Source organism: Streptopelia decaocto (assembly GCF_964273445.1).
Source record: "Streptopelia decaocto genome assembly, chromosome: 4".
Lineage (NCBI taxonomy): Eukaryota > Metazoa > Chordata > Aves > Columbiformes > Columbidae > Streptopelia > Streptopelia decaocto.
This window is the reverse complement of record NC_138658.1, coordinates 53,081,068-53,097,826: the sequence shown is the minus strand read 5'-3', so window position 1 is coordinate 53,097,826 and position 16,759 is coordinate 53,081,068. Positions and strand designations below refer to the sequence as shown.

Below are 16,759 nucleotides of genomic sequence, written 5' to 3'. Positions count from 1 at the left end.
AGCTGAGTGTACCCTCAGCACCCTGTTTAGGGTGAAGCAGAGTCATACGCTAACCTCGCTGTTCATGCTTAAAGGCAATAAGATGTGTGTTCTGTCCTTCATTTCTGAGCAAATACCTACTAATAGGATGGCATCTATGCATGTCCTTTTCCATCCAATGTCCAGGCCTCTCAGTTTTCCCTTGAGAGTGGTTCATTCACACCTTCGCTTGCCTGAATACAAAAGTTGGCTAAATACATATATGCACAGCTTTCTGTGTCTATCCACTTGGATCACTGTGAACACAGTCACCTACAATTTTATCTTCATTGAGTGCTTCTCCTGCCAGCTGGCTCATTGGTTCACCTAAAGCTGTGGATGATCATTTGAAGACTGCTGTGAAATCATTCATGTGGAGTTGCATGGCTGCTTTTTTGTTTTGTTTTGTTTTAATGGCACAACTGAGGTCATGTTTTACTAATAATAGGTAGTAGGGGAGGAGTAGTAACAAGTACGCTGTCTTCACGTGAAGATCTTTATATAATATGAATTAATGTACAATATCAAACCATTATCTTTTTTTCCATTAACTCTCCAAAGGTCAGAGACAGAAATAGAATGTGTAGAAACTGTTTTGTCCTGAACACCATCTTTCCCTTGTTAGATTAACTGAATTGATAAGTCGGTGCTGACAGCACTGAATTTCTTTGAGGCAGGGAGGGGAGAGGAGGAAGGGAAGTACCTCTCTGCACTACGTGTACTTCTCTGGGCTGGCTCTCCCCAGTTTTATATGAGTTGCATTCAGCCAGCCATGCTGCTCCTGATATACTTCTCAAGGCTCTCTTGTTTTATACTGAAATGGAAACTTCTGTCTGCAGTCTTAATTGGAGGGGTCTTGAATACTCAGTGGGAAACAAACCTTCAGCAAGTAGAATGTTCTGAACTTAGCCCTCAATAAAATGATTTTAAATGAGAGCTATCGATGGAGGTGTAATGTTAGTAGTGCTGCTTAGCAAGAGACAAACTTTCTGTTAACTAACAAAAACAAGAGAAAGCTGAGGAGTATAATGCCCAAAGTACTGTGTGGGATGCATATGATGCTAACTGGTCCTTCTAGGGGACTGCTGCTTTTGGGAGCTTGGTAACAGTGCAGGTGTCTGATTCTGCTGTAGCACCCTCATGTGGCTTTAACTCTAACAAGCTGAAGGAATAAAAGCCTCTAAATAATGCTGTATCCATCACTTTTTATTCCCCCTGTGTTTAGGAGTATGAGCATGTTTGACATGAGATGTGAAGAAGAAGCTGTGACTCAACCTCACAGCAAAGCTCGTCATGAGAAACTTCAGAACGTGCACAACCAGCTGAAAGAGGATGAGACCAGATGGCAAGATGTGAGTATGCAGTGTTGTCTGCATCAATGCCAGCTAACTAGGCAAAAAAGTGTAACCTGCTAAATCTACAGTTGCTCTCTAACACTAAAATAATCAGAATCTTTTTTCCTTTTTGCCTCTCAGAGAGGTTTTTGGTAGAAAATTCAAGCTAAAGCCCAAAAAGTAACAGTATATACAACTAAGAAATAACTTTTATGGTAGAAGAGTTAAGGATTTCAGCTGAGAGGTCTGTATATGTGGGAAGCCATAATTTCCCATCAGAGATTAGAATGAGTCCCAAAGCTTTCAAGATGTTTGAGAACTCTTTGCTGTTGAATAGAAAAATCCTCACAGCTAAAGCGGGCATGTTTTCCAGGCCCTCAGCACCTTCTACACTGAACTAAAAGTTCTGAAGAGCCACTAGAAATGCCCGTGCTGGAATGTCCTTGGCATTCAAAGGGCTTTATGGAGATGACACCGCATTCATGGTCAGATAATTTTTTATATGCACATGCTGTAAATTTGCCAACTATTAACAGTTTCACGGCTCTTTTTTATTATTGTTATTCTAAAGCCTCAGAGCTGGAAAAGATAAACATGTCTGGTTTTTAATTACAAAAACAGGCAAAGGGCTTATGTTATGAAGTTTGCTAATGAAAAACTAATTTTCAAACAATAGGTAATAGTGGGAGTAGCTGAATAAAGAAATAGTTTGGTATTTCAGTGAGAATAATTAGTAACAGAGGAAAATGAAAGGCCTGTTGTTCAAGAAGGGGATTATAGACTGATATATGTAAGTTGTGTGTAGAAATACTTTAATGAGCATTCCCTTGAGTGTAACATCAATAATTTGTGGTTTTAAGCTAAATTAAAAGTGACAAGGTTTGTTCCTGGTTTTAATAAAATAAGTTATGTCTGCAATACCTTCTGCTGTTCACCAATAAAAATGCAATTTAAATATTTGGAAAACCATGTAATTAAATGAATAGCCTTTGAACTGAGTATGTGTAGGGAATCTCTGGTTTTCATTAAACCCAAAGTTTTTTAAAGTACATGAAATATAATCTGTATACTAATCTCTAAATGTTGTAAAGTTAATGACTGCCCCTGCAGTTTCCTAGGAAGTTCTTTTTCTTTGCAGAAATTCTTCAGAGGTTATTTTTTACATGTAAAATTTTGCTCCTTTACTAGTTGGCTGCAAAGAAGTTTTACAGCTTAGGAAACTTTCTTACTCTAGTATTTTTACTGTAGAAAAAGTCTCGTCTCTGTACCTCCAGGACTTGTGAATTCACAACCCAAGCAGGATGTAAGACACAGGTGCCCATAAACAGGTATCTCCTGTGACTCTGGTTTAGTGTCAGGCTGGTTTTGCAAGAAAGGTAGAGAACCACAGTCGGTGGATCTTCTGGACAATTTTGGGCAGGCAGATTCCAAAAAGAGTAAGATCTTTACTTCAGCAGGAACATATCTGTAGAGTTGGATACAAACCATAGGCATTTTGTTCTGTCATGTCTCATACCAACAAGATATGAGCTGCTTTAGTCTCTAACCTGTGTTGCTTAGATCTGGGTCCAAAATATTGGAGGGTGCCCCTGAAGAAGAATTTTAGTTTGGACGCTGCACTGGATTTTTCAGTCAAAAATAGAAAATCATGGGTCAACTATGCTTGTATGTAGTTGGCTGATAGCATGGGCAAAGTGTGGGATTATCAGCTCTCTGAGGCAGACTGTCAGTGCAGCTGTAGTTCATGGTGCAACTATGTCCCTTCCTCCAATTAACCTCTGTCTCCCACACATCTGATTATTAAAATTCTTTACTAAACAGAATTTTGCTACTTCATCTTCCTGGGGAATCAGGCTTTGTTGCTAATGGTGGCCCAAGGGAAAATGAGTGCCCTGGCTGGTCCTTTTAGGCCAAACTTTCTGGTGTTATTACCTAGTATGCTTCTGCAACACTACAAAATCAAAAAGAAAATACACCAGTGAAGCTATGAAAACCTTACTGGATCCTGCTGTTAGGAGAAAAATCGGTCAGGCAACATCTTCATTTTATGGTATAATTTCTCTTTAAAATAAACATTGCTGCGAGCATGTGATGGGAGCCTGGTCCACAGGCAGGAGCAAGCATTGCAAAGCTTGCTTTCTGTGGCCAGTTTTTAGCTATTTGCAACTCTGCATTCAGGTGCCTTTCTTCTCTCACAGGACCTGGCTCGGTGGAAGAGTCGTCGAAGGAGCGCTTCACAGGATTTAATTAAAAAAGAAGCTGAGAGAAAGAAAATGGAAAGGTTATTGTCTGGAGACGGAACAAATGAGCGCAGAAAAAGCATCAAAACCTACCGAGAAATTGTGGAAGAGAAGTATGTTGTTTTACTGAAGTGCAGAGGCATGTCTGAAAATGTTGTTTGCTCCATAGGTGATAGGTAACTGTGGGCAGCCATGCCTGCAGACCTGCTGGTGGAGCAGAGGAAATAGCAGTGATTTCCAGCATTATTTTAATGCAGTGGTCTTTCTTGTGTTGTCCCCCATGCAGAGAGAGAAGAGAGCGGGAGCTTCATGAGGCATACAAGAACGCAAAGTCACAGGAGGAGGCTGAAAGCATCCTCCAGCAGTACATCGAAAGATTCACTATCAGTGAAGCTGTCCTTGAGCGTCTGCAGATGCCAAAAATTCTGGAAAGAAGCCATTCAGTGGAGCCAAATTCCCCACTGGAAGACTCAAATCCTCTGAGATACTTAAGGCAGCAGTCGCTGCCTGCTCCAAAATTCACTGCCACCATTGAAGCAACCATTGTTCCCACTGCTGAACTAGAGCCCAGCAGTTCAATGGGCCGCACATCTCCCAGCAAAAGTGTTGTCTCCAAGGCTGTGCCTATGCTGACCCCCAAGCCTTACTCACAACCCAAAAATACACAGGAAGTTTTAAAGAACTTTAAGGTAGGATATGTTACACTTCCCAAAGCCGATTAGGTGACAAAGAGATCCTGACTAAATCATCTCAACATACACATATTTAATGCAATTAAGTAGAAAGTGGTTCCGGCATTCTGGTGTTAGTAGAACTCAGCTTCTTGCTCTGTGCTGCCCAGCCTAGTGGTCTGTTCTTGATTACCAACATTTTTAGGGGCCCAATTTTTGCCGTACTCAAACAAGTCTGTCCCTAAGCCTTTGAAACATTGCAGTGTGTGTGTATCCAGTGTAGAGAGTCCCTACTCCTTCAGATTCAAGACCCAGCTTGCCCAAAGATACTTTTTATATTAAAAATGTTTCTCACCAGAGATGAATGGGGAAAGCTGCTTCACTAGTGTAAAGAGGGGGTATAGGCTGTCCATGTAAGTTTAAGGAAAAAATATAGATACTGGGGCAGTGGTGTAACTGGGGATTGCTGGTGAGAGAGAGGGAGTGACTGTGTTGCGTTGTAAGAACTGATAAAGGATTATAGGAATAGAAGTAGTAAGAGAGCTTGGATGGCAGCAGGGCTGGCTTGAATAAAGAGACAGCTATGAGATTTGTGGGGGAAGGGGATGGGAGAAGAGACTGCAACAGGGATATGAAACCTGACGAGTGTATCTTTGGACTGTGTGGGTGTGGAGAATGGGAGTAAGATACTGAACCAATGATGGAGAAAGCAAAGAACTAGGGTATGTTAGAGAGAACAGGTCAGAATAAATCAAGTTTGAAGAAATATGCTTCTAACAGTCCCTGTACCAAAACTGGAGCTTCCCCAAGTCTCACTGTTGCTTCTGCTGTTGGCAGTGTGAAGCCTACAGGCATGAGTGCCCCAGCCTGTAGGATACTGCTGCCCTCGTGCCTGCCATTGCTATCTACTGCTTTGCTAGTGGCATGTAGGGGTCCCTGCAGCCCTTCTGATGTCCCTGTAGCATTGCTACCATACATAATTGGATTGTTTACATTTTAAAAATTAAGTCACCTTTGTATAGAGGGTGAAAAAGCATGTTATGATATCTGTAATCCCTTGAAGGCTGCCCCAGGTCTCGTGTAAATGCCCCCACCATGTTTCCTAGTTGAAATGTGAAACTGGTAATTCCTATTTCTCCTATACCTCAGTTGGTCTTCCCCTAGGGTTTTCATTTGAGACGTCAGTGAATCCTGGGTCTTTGTTGTTTTGTTTTGGTTTTTTTTCTGATCCATGCCATTTTTTTCCTCAAAGGACCAAGATATGTATGTGTATCACCTTCGTGCTAATGCATGTATAGTTCATATATATGGGGATAAACTAACCCGTGGATGCTTCTCCCCTACACCAGCCACCACTAGAAGCCTGTCTGGATCTTTTTCACTTGATGTGAAAGAACGTGATTTGTCTTGGAAGGAATCATTCCCTAGCACATGTAGCTGTAGCATTATTCTCCCCTGAAACACCAGTCTGTTGCTGATTCTCAGCTCTGGTGACAATGTGTTGACTTGCTCCAGATCAGAAGGAAGGGAGTATGTTTGTTTAACTCTGCAGCCAGGGCATCTGTCCTGATCATTCAAACATTTGGTTTTCCTCCCTAATATAAATAGAGAAATGTCTTAGTCTAAACAGAGACATTAAAATGGATGGTGCAGCTTGCCAGTGTTTTCCTGGCTTTTTCATTTCTGAGATCTTTCATGACCTGCCCCTTCAGTAGATAATCCAGCACACTGTCACAGGAGACTTGGGGCTCCCTGTCTGCCCACACTCACGTTTGGAAATATACCCTAAGAGTAGCACTTTGCTAAGTGGATGATGGCAGTGAGGAAAGGGAGGGAACCTTTTCATCTGAAAAGCAGTCAGAAGGAACGAAACCTCTTGCAGAGCCAGGCTGTTTCTCCTCTGCCTGGGAGCTGACTGTGCAAGGTGCTAGCTGCCTTCACCTCCCTGCATGTCTGTCAGAGTCAAGGATGCCCAGTGCCTCAGAGATGGCCCCTTAATTAATCACCCTCAGATAGAGGACCAGTCTCTGGATGCACGTGTACAAGAAGTCAACAGGAGGAGTTGGTCCTCAGCTTAGCACTGATGGCACATACTAAGTCGGAGTGCTGCTGTTGAGATATCCAAGGTGTTTAATCAAGAAGTACTGAAGATAAGTAAATGGTGAAACTTATTTACTTAATGGTAACTTAATGGAAACTTAATGGTGGGGCAGGGATGATGAGATGGGAAGAACTTTGTTTTCTTTAACCATTTTTCAGTTTAATAAAGCAGTTTTGTCATTTGTTGTATCAGTTTTCAATACTGGTGAAATAAGTTAAAAGTTCCCATGGAAGAGCTTACCTCTGAGCTTCTCTTTACATGTGTTCTTTGTTTATGCAGTACCTGTGGAGAAACCTGAAATGACTGGTCACCATATATAACCCAACAGCTTCTCTAAGAAATCACTGATCTGTGCCATTATTCACCCAAAGCCCAGTCTGTCCATATTTACTCCTTCACCTTGGTGTTGTCTCCCGTGATGATCATTTTGCAAGGAGGGATCTCCATGCACAGAGTAGCAAAGCCTTCAAATCTGTTTAAAACGTATCTCTGCTGACAAGCCTATAAACATCTGTGCTGTAGCTAGGCAGGAGCAATATGGTATTACTGATAGCTGGTCCTTTCCTGGTCTCTCTCCAACTGGGCCCTCTTATTGTGAATAGCTTGTGAGGTCTTTGCAGCAAGACTTTTTTGCATGTATTCCACGACTTCTACAAACAGCCCTCCAAACTGAAGGAAGTCTTTACATGCAACCTCCATGCAGAACATCATTACCAAATATTAAAATCCTGAGAGGAAGCTATGTCAGTGCAGAGGAAGAAGCTTGAGCTCATTTTGTATTTTCTTCCTTACTTAAAGGTTCCTTAGAAGGAATATAGCTCCCACCAAGGAGCTAGCTTGACCCTCAGAACAATGTAATTAAACTGTTTCTGCTTTTTCCTTTTCATGGAGACAGCATAAAATAATTTTCTGGGAAAGGAGCTATTTTATCGCCTCATGGGGAAGGTGGAATGCCCAGTTTTATTTATTGGTTCCTTGATTCCCTATTATGAACGGTAAAGAAACGAATGAACTGTGCTGTTCCTGACCCTTCAAAGTTCATGTGACAGTACTTCAGAAAGCACAATCTGCTAATACTGTGTTGAGGTCATCAGGATACATAGCAGTTCATCAGCATATTTAGCCCTGGGGAACCTGCTTGCCTCTTGCATGAGGCAATGCAAAACCCAGCAGCTTTGTTGTAAATTTAACATACAACTTTGTTGTTTTTTTAAAAAAATCTTTTGATCTGTGATGCACACAAAGGGTGTCTGTATGTTACTGGTAGAACAAAATGTGGGAAACCAGGGAACCCAGAAAAATTATTACCTTCTGTCTGTATTTTGTTTATGACCTCCCTGGAACAGAGTTTTCTTCTGTCTTGCCCCATTGAATGAAATAGGTGCTTGGCTCTGTCCTTCACTGATGGGACAGACTGTGTTAACAATTGTAATCTCATGTTGAAATCCTAATTTCCTGAATTCCTTTGAAAGGCAATAGCCTTAGCAGATTTATTTAACTATATTCTGCAGGTAGATGGAAAAGTCAGCATGAATGGAGAAAATGTCAACGGTATGGAAGAGAAGGACAAAGAGTGTACAACAGTAATATTTACTCCTTCGCCAAGCAGATCTCTGAAATTTGATGGAGTAGCCAGAGGGGACAGGCCCCCGGCAGAGTTGAAGAAGGACCCCACAAGTGTTGAGCTCCATTTACAGAGACCTGCTGCTCAGAGTGTGCATAAAGAGCCAACAGTAAGACCAACACGAACAAACCAGCCTTACTTTCTCTGCCAATTTTCTGTCTCATAACATATTTAATCACTAACTAATGAAACCTGAATGCTTATGTTTGCTTTATTTCAAGAGGGTGTGCCCGGACCAGGAAAAAAAAAATCCTTGTAAATTAAAAGCTTCTTCCTTTGGTGTGTGTGTAGAGAAATGGGAGGGGAAGATTCATAAAACCTTTTGCAGCCAGCATGTCCTTTTTTTTTCAGATGTCATGCAGCTGATAAGCGTGCTTTAAATGTGCTGGGCCAGGGACAAGTCAGCTCTGTGTCCCAGCTATTGGGCAGATTTATTCAGTACTTCTCCTGATGTTAGCTGATTAGATCGGCAACATAATTGGACAGTGCTAGCCATTATAATTAGTCTCAGTTTTCAATTTTCAAAGAAGAGGATGTGGATGTGCTGGCAGTTTTGAGTATTCAGCTTTCATTCCCTTCTCAGAAATATTAGAAAAGAGGATAAGATATTGAAACGCTCAGAGAGGCTAATGTCTGCTTAACTGCCTTATCAAAGAAACAAATTAATTTTACCTTTTCATCTTTCTCTCCCCGTAATCCCCAGAGAAAAAGACAGGAATAAAACTAGAGCATATCAGAGCAGGAATCTAGGTGCTACAAAACTGTAATAAAAGTAGATAGTAAAAACAAAACAAGGAGTAAAGACCAGACTGCAAATACAGCATGCAAATTTTGCAAACAAGTGTCAGGAAAGGGAATTCTTGCCATTCTTTTCTGTGTAACAACAAAGAGAATTGGAGATGTGGTGAGAGTTGGAATACGATAATTTTTTACTTTCACCTCAGATTACATCCAAGCATTGGCCGGGTGGATAACAGGGAGTGGGCACGGATCTGTCCAGCGGAGTGATGGTTCATTCATACCCAAGGGATTGTGTCTTACTCCCCTGCTTCCTGGCAGTCTCTGGCCATGGACAATGAAGCCATGGAGCCTGCAGCAAGCATGGAAGCTGGGATGTGCCATGAGCATGGGCTTGATCCTGTCAGAGGGAACTGCAATGGAGTCAAAAATTAATGTTTTGCAGGAAAGCAGGCAGGAATGGCAAAGCAGAGGCTGCTCCTGTCAAAATGAATTGACTGTAAGGGAAAAGCCAGGTAACCATTGTGTCTGATATGGCAGAGCTGGTAGTGGGAATGTTTGAAGGATAAAAATGAGCGTCAACTCACTGTACATTAGAAGCACAATAACAGTCAGAAAAGTAGCTGAATGAAAATATTACTGTCTCCTTTTTTAGGATTTCCAGACCAGTATAGCTATGGAAGAGCAGCAGAAGGGACTGTTAGGGCTTGGGTGTGTTTGTACCTGTTTGATGCCCTCTCATCTTTCCCTTTCTACAGTTTTGAGGATGATGTGGCCATCTGAATGCAGATTTTTCAGTGTGTGTTTTCTGCTTCCAGTGTCTAAGCCCTCATGGTGATATTGGAAAAAGAGGCAGAAGAACTTGAACTCTCCAATTCCTTATGGCGCTGACATTTGCAGAATACTTGCTGATTTGCAAGCTTGAGTGCACCTGATGAAGCCTTCTAGAGAAGGAGTGTGCACCCAAATGGTGCTATTGACAGAGTTTTTCTGCTCTAAGGATTTTATATTGCCAGCTTCATGATTTTGTCAATAATGTAACTACGTAGTGCAAATCATTATAATTACTCCTGGTGCTTCAGCTTCAAGCAAAGGTGTATATGTCAAGCATGACAAGGGCAGAGCAAGGAGAGGAGGCTGCTTTGAGGGGGACCTGACATGGGGAAACAAGTGGAATGCACTGAGCATGATGGGGAGAAAGAAGAGACCTGCCTGTGGCTGGAAGAGAATTCGCTAACATAAGATTACAGGTTCTGTTCCTTCTAGGTGTTTCCTTCTTTTTACCCAGCTGCTTTGTTTTAATTCTCCAGGTCCCCGTGCCTTAGACTACAGCATGGGCAGTAATTTAGCTATGGGAGTGCCCTGGCTATGCATGTGAAGGGCTTAGACTTCAAGTTACAGAGATGGGGCATGGTACTGGTGCTTAGCTGCTTCCCTCTGTGCGTTGGGACACAGACCAGCACTGCTGTAGGCAGCTCGATATGGCTGTGATTGGTCTGAGGCCTTATCTGCAAGAATCAGGCAGCTATGCTGGACTTATTTTACTCAGTTCTTTCCGTACCTATTTTACTTCAGTCTCTGGACATCTAGCACAACCATGTCAGACCACATCTGCAGAGTTTGAAGTGCTAAACTCCTCTCTGAAGGTATAACCCCTCCTGGGAAGGTTGGGAACCCAGATTAGGAAAGAAAAGAGCCTCCTGGGCTTGTCTCTTGCCTCTTGCTGGGTAGGATGCTGAATAACTCTAGCCATCACTGAGACCTCCAGAGAGGAAGACAGGGTTTGCTTTTTGCCCCAGCAGGATGAGGCTTCCAAGCTACACATTCCTGAAAGCAAGAAAACCTTCTGAAGCTGCTGATGTGTCACCTCCCACAAGGAGAAAACAGGGCTGTTGTTTTTGTCTGACGCTTAACCCTACAGAATTTTTAGGAGAGGAGTAGAAGACCACAGAAATAGGGATAGAAAAGCAGTTGAGATGAAGAAGCAGAGCTGTCTGGAGTGGAAGAAACAACTAATTTCTTTTGCCTTGAGAAAACTTTTACAAATTGAGCATGTTTTCAAAGCCTTTTCTAAACTTGCTCTTACAGCCTTTATTTGTATATTCTCCTTTATTGATACAATTCTGGTTAGCTATGTCCTTCCCAGGCTTTGAATAAGATTCATAGGCACTAGTTCCTCTGCCTGTTAAGAGATGCTGTTTCTAGAGGGTATTTTTTTTCCTCTAGTTGCTCTGAAATTTGTTTTGCTTTTCTATTTTCTTCATTAATTTTCTGCTCTGATTCTCTTTTGTGAAGTATATATTCCTTTTCATGTATATGTTACCTTTGGCCCTCCTGTCTTCCCCTTCTGATTTTCTTCCTGTTCTTTGCATGCCCCTTCTTCCTCCTCTTCCATCCCTCATAGGGCTGTTCTCCTGCTGTTTCAGTTCAGTTGTCAAATGGACTAGTCCTGTCTTCTCTCCGCCTGGCAGGCTTCCCTTTGAAGCTCTGGAGCCCTGCTCTAAATCTGTCCGGCTGGCCTCAGGCCTTGTCTGCAATATGGGAAGATGCTGTGCAGCTGTATTTCCACAGCTCTTTTGGCCTGAAGTTTGGAAAATGGTTTAGTCAAGTTACACCACTTACAATGCTAATATGATGGAGGTTTTTGGGGAGCTAGAGAAGTGTAGGGGTCCTTTCATATGTGGGAGACCTCAGTGGTGGTTGTCTTTTAGACAGAGAACCATCCCACCTATCTGTTAATCTATCTGATTGGCAGCCAGAGACTGATTGGGACACATGTACCTCCTGCTTAAATTTACTATGAAATGAGATGCAAAAAGCTGTAGCAGGTGGGAAAGATGGTAAAGAAACATATTTTCAAGAGACTGTACTTGTGTTTGTAGTGTATAGGTAGAGTACTTAGATTGGAGGGTGGCCAGGTTGGGGCACGGATTTTTCAAGAGACTTACCTTTACTCTAAGTAACTTAGCAGGTTTTGCCTATGATTTCAGGCTGGGAAGGATAGATTTGGCCTACAAGCAGGATCAAAGTATCTCACTGGTGTTTGCAGAGCAAGATGCTGTGGAGAGAGGCAGCAGGTTAAGCACACCTCTCTTATTGCAGCTGGAAAAACAGGGGCAAAGGCGTGGAGACTGAGTGACCAGTCAAGGGCAATGCCAGCAATGACGTGAGAACCATCTCACCCTGGTCCTACCTGTCAACCATTAGGTCGTGTTTTCTTTCCATTATACAGAACAGTTACACGCATTACAAATGCTGAGAAGTTATATCCTCTAGCTCTTTGAATCAGAAGTTGGCAAAGTAAATATTTTGTTTTAAAACAATATTTGTGCAGATCTTAGTGTAGGGGGATTAATTTGTCAGTGAGTAGCATCATTTTATTTTAACCAATCTTTGTATGAGCATTTAGAGATTATTGGCTTGTTATAGCTCTAATTATAGTTTTGCTCTGATCAACCAAAAAGTAAACAAATATAGACAGCAACTTTAAAAAGATCAGGGCGGGGTGATGATGGTGGGGGAGATTTTGGCTTTCTTTTAATTTTTTGCTAGCTAGCTTAAACTTGTCCATTTTGTGTCATTGCATGCTTGGCACAAAATAAACTTTTTAAATATATCCAAGTAACACTCTCCTTCATCTTCAAAACTCCAACGATTGAACTGAGATTAAAGTGTAAGCTTTCTTGCGGTTGGGGGATGCTGGCCAAGCTACAGGAGAGCAGGGTTGAGATCCTGATTTGTACATATCTGGTAGGACAAGACTTTGTTCTTTGATTCATTATAAGAAACACTTGTAGAGTAAGTACATCTGTTCCATATTGACAGCTTTGCCTTGAGCTGCACACGGGAAGATGCATGGAGGGCTGTACTACCTGAAGGGAGAAATGTTTAGCATGAGAAGTAAGGGCAGCAAAGCCTCAAAGCGGTTAGAAGGGAGCTCTGCTCAGGATTTGGTTACGAATCTAGTGTGCCATCCAAATCTGTCTCACATCCTCCAGACACCCATGCAATTTTCAGTCTGTGAGTGACAGGAGCTTATTTTACATCCCAACTGAGCAGTAATAACTCTAGAAAAATGACTATCAGGAATATTTCATACTATTTCTTGTAACACTTTCAAGGCTTCTCTGTCAATTACTGGTCCCCCCGATCTTTAGTTGCAACAGCTGGGCTGAGCAGAGCATTATGCAGCTGCCAGATGAAACAGATGACTTAACGTGTCAGAGCAGTGTTCTGGCTGTAGTGCTATGCTGGCATAGCATGCAAGGCACTTAGCTGTGGCAGCCCAAGGTCATGGCACCATTACCATTCACAGCGACAGAAAATGCTAGCTTTAATGAGGAAATCATCGTATGAAAATTTATAAGTCAATGATACATGTACAATTCCAATCAGAAGCTTGAAAGAAGTATCAGGCAATTTCTACATGTGGCTATTGATACTGGAACCTATTTCATTCCTACATGATTTTACAGAATTTAAACTGTAGTTCTAACTCGATTGTTCTTGATATCTGTGCATTCTTGCTGATTCCAGACAACCTGTTTTGTCATGTTTTCATAGAAAATACAGTAACAATATTTAATGTGATTTTGTGTACAAGTAGTGTTAAGTGACCTACGTTTTGATTTAATTTTCAATAAGATTTAATAAAGTTCTACTGTGACTTGCTTTGGAGTTTGAATTCTTGTAGTAGTTGTGATGTTCAGTGTTTTAGGAGTTCCTAGGTATTGTCTTTTTAGGGTTTTATAAGGGTGTAAGGTTCTGCCATAACAATAGGCAACATGGCTATTTCTGGCTTGTATGGTCTTAGTTAAATACCTAGGCTGATATCCTAGTTTACGGGATTAAAATCTTGTCTGCCACAAACTGAACTAATTTATTTTCATGCTCAACATATGTTTGATAAAATTTTATAGTCAGCTGTGCTTGTGTCTTTGCTAAATGGATACCTTGGTTAGCAGAACTGAGGTGTTGCTTTGTCCTCTGTTACTGATGTGTTCATAACTGCAAATGCAATCACAATATTTAATTTTCCGTCATGGACTAAGGCTTCTAAGTCCTAAATGGGGAATCTCACTTTGACTCCTGGGTAGCTAGATGCATAGGGTAATAAAAGCACCAATGCAAGTAGACAGCATTCTTCAGATTTCAGGAGCTGAGGAGGTCTTCACAGCAGCCTGGATCTGGGGGCAGAGAAAACCACAACCCCGATGCAGTGAGATTTTTCCTGCTTCCCTTGCAGGCTCCTCACCTGTGGTGGTGGACAAGGAGGTGTTGTGTGAACTTCCCTTGTAGGCACCTGCAACAGAGCCAGCACATGGACCGGCTCTGTGGTCCTGCAAACCGATGGCTCTGCCCACAAGAAGACATGTGCCTGCAGTGGGGCAGTGCTGAGAGGCTGTGGGGTCCTTCATCCCGAAGGGCAAGAGTTCCTCTGATACTCCTCAGAAACGCCCCTCACCAAGTTGTTTGTTTTTTCGTTGTCAATGTCAAAATAGAATCCTCTTAGGTATAATGAAATGTTTGTATGCCTTTTTCATGTTCAGTGGTAATATCATCATTTGATTACAAAACATTTGTGAAATGGAAATGATGATAGTCTGTGGTAGAAAATATATTTTATCAGCTCTATCAGTACAAGAATTTTCTTAAGTGTATCATATACCTGTGGATAAAATACTAGATAATATTACATTACTTGGTATTATAAATAGAATTAGATATAGTGGGAATGAGAGTCTCCCAGTGAAGCTGACTTAATTTTTTTATAAATTACTTACTAATAGTTTTTATATTTTTAGCTTTCTGTTACTAGCATTTAATTGCTCAACAGAGGGGGGAGGAAGAGTCAAGTCTCGTGAGCAGGAACAGAACTGCTGCAGTTTGCCATTGCAAAATTCAATTTTCCTGCAGCAAGTAGCAGCTTTTTTTTTAAATCCCCTTTGAAATAATTTCTATAAACAACATCTATGTCTGTACCTGACTCAGCCTCCTGGATATAAAGATTATGGGTAAATTGGGTCATTGCCATTGGCACTTGACTTGCCTGGGTGTATGTAATGCTGTTTAACACTCTTCATATTGGCCCCAGTTTATCACTGTACATAGATTTAAAGCCTTTAAGGTTGGAATTAAAGCTAAATTTCTTTTTTTCTTTTTTTTTTTTTTTAAGTTTGGACAGTTGCTTTTTGAGAGTGGAGAATGAGTTCCATTGCTTTACAAATAATAATAATAATAATAATAATATTAATACTTGACATTTGCAAAAATTTCTTTGAAAGGGCTTATGCTTTGGCACAGTGGGTAGAGTTGTCAGGTAGATGCCTTTTGATTTTCCAGTTAAAATACCTTGTTCAGGGCCAACCCTGAATTCTGGATTAAAAAAACATTAGTTTAGGTTTAACAGAGATTTGCAGGTTGTCAGGTGGCAGAATAATTCAGGTTATAGGTCTCTAGCTGAGTCTGCTGCTCAATGCAGGATCAGGCATGAGATCAGAGTGGGTTGCTAAGGGCTTGATCCTTCAAGTCTTGAAAAACTCCACAGACAGAGATGGCACAACCTGTCACGGCAGCCTGTTACACCACCTGACTGTCCTCATGGAGAAAAGAAATGCTTATTTCTGCATTGAGCAAGGTCAGGAATGAACAGAGAGTTTTCCAGTAGTTTCTCCCCTGGCAGCTCTCTTGTCAGGAGCCATGACCAGAGCTGAAGGAGACACTTTCTTTAGTTGCAGTCTTCTGCTGGCACTGAGGAAGGGGGAGAAAGCTCTCATTGAAACACAAGCTGACATGAAGATGGACTGGGGAAGGGAGAGAAGAGTTAGATGGGAGAAAACAGCAACAGAGTGACAAGGGGCAAGACCCACTGGGGCACAAGACTTGAAGTCTCTGGAGCATTTCTTACTGGAGCTTATATTTTAGCTTGTGCCTCCCCTCCAGTGACCATCCCTCCTTGGAGCATGTGGCACATGGAAGGAGAGCTCCATGCCTTGTTTGCTCTCAGAATGCATGTGCTCACAGGTGGACGTGTCAGAGAAGAGGTCCTTGAACTTTCCATGCTTCCCTTTTGGAGTGTGTATTTCATCCCCTGCCTTGTCCAGTTCAAGATCCACTTTTAGGCAGGAGAGGAACATGTCCAAAGAAGAGCAATAAAGCTGGTGAAGTGTCTGGAGCACAAGTCCTGTGAGGAGTGGCTGATGGAACCACCGGTGTTTAGCCTGGAAAAAGGAGGCTGAGGGGAGACCTTGTCCCTCTCTACAACTACCTGAAAGGAGGCTGTAGCGACATGGGTGTTGGTGTCTTTTCCCAAGTAGCAAGTGACAGGATCAGAGGAAATGGCCTCAAGTTGCACTAGGCGAAGATTAGATTGGATATTAGGAAAAATTTGTTCACTGAAAGGGTTAATCCACCACTGGAACCAGCTCCCCAGGGAATGATTAAGTCACAATCCATGGAGGTATTTCAAAGATGTGTAGATGTGGTACTTAGGGACATGATTTAGTGTTGGAGTTGGCAGTGCTGGGTTTATGGTTGGACTCAATTATCTTAAAGGTCCTTTCCAACCTAAATGATTCTGTGATTCTGTGTGTGCCCATGTCTTGGCTGGGGCACAGGATTCAGGTGGGTGGTGGTGAGGGTGCAATGGACAGTGCCAGGCGGTGGGACAGAGGGTGAGCAGCCAGCCCTAGCACACATAAGAGGAGACATGCTGTCACTTGTAGAGGCTGATGGCTGCGGCCTGGCACTTGCTGTGCTGTGAGGTGACAGCACAGCCCTCAGCAACCACAGGCTCCTTCTGCTGTTCCCAGCATCGTTCACTGGCCCTGCCTGAGTTGCTGCCCCTGGCCATGGCCCCACACTGATCCCCACCATTTCCTCACAGGGCGTCTTCCCAGACACGGTCTCTGCCTTTCTCTGGACCATTCCACCCTCCAGAGAGAAGAGAGGCAGGGATTCCCAAGCACTGTCAGCAGCAAAGCTCTGTGGAGCCAGAGTGTGTCCACAGGCATTGGTGTCCTGTGGGCACTACC

At 42.3% G+C, this 16,759-nt stretch overlaps 1 protein-coding gene across 3 annotated transcripts in view; it reads left to right on the top strand.

Moving 5' to 3' along the window:
- Nucleotides 1-16,759, top strand: part of LIMCH1 (LIM and calponin homology domains 1) — a 179,179-nt gene that overhangs the window by 138,878 nt on the left and 23,542 nt on the right. For all 3 annotated transcript variants that reach the window (XM_082052114.1, XM_082052115.1, XM_082052116.1), the window contains 4 exons: nt 1,244-1,370; nt 3,551-3,705; nt 3,879-4,281; nt 7,876-8,097. In XM_082052114.1, coding sequence (XP_081908240.1) covers nt 1,244-1,370; nt 3,551-3,705; nt 3,879-4,281; nt 7,876-8,097 — 907 coding nt within the window. The remainder of the gene's footprint in view (nt 1-1,243; nt 1,371-3,550; nt 3,706-3,878; nt 4,282-7,875; nt 8,098-16,759) is intronic.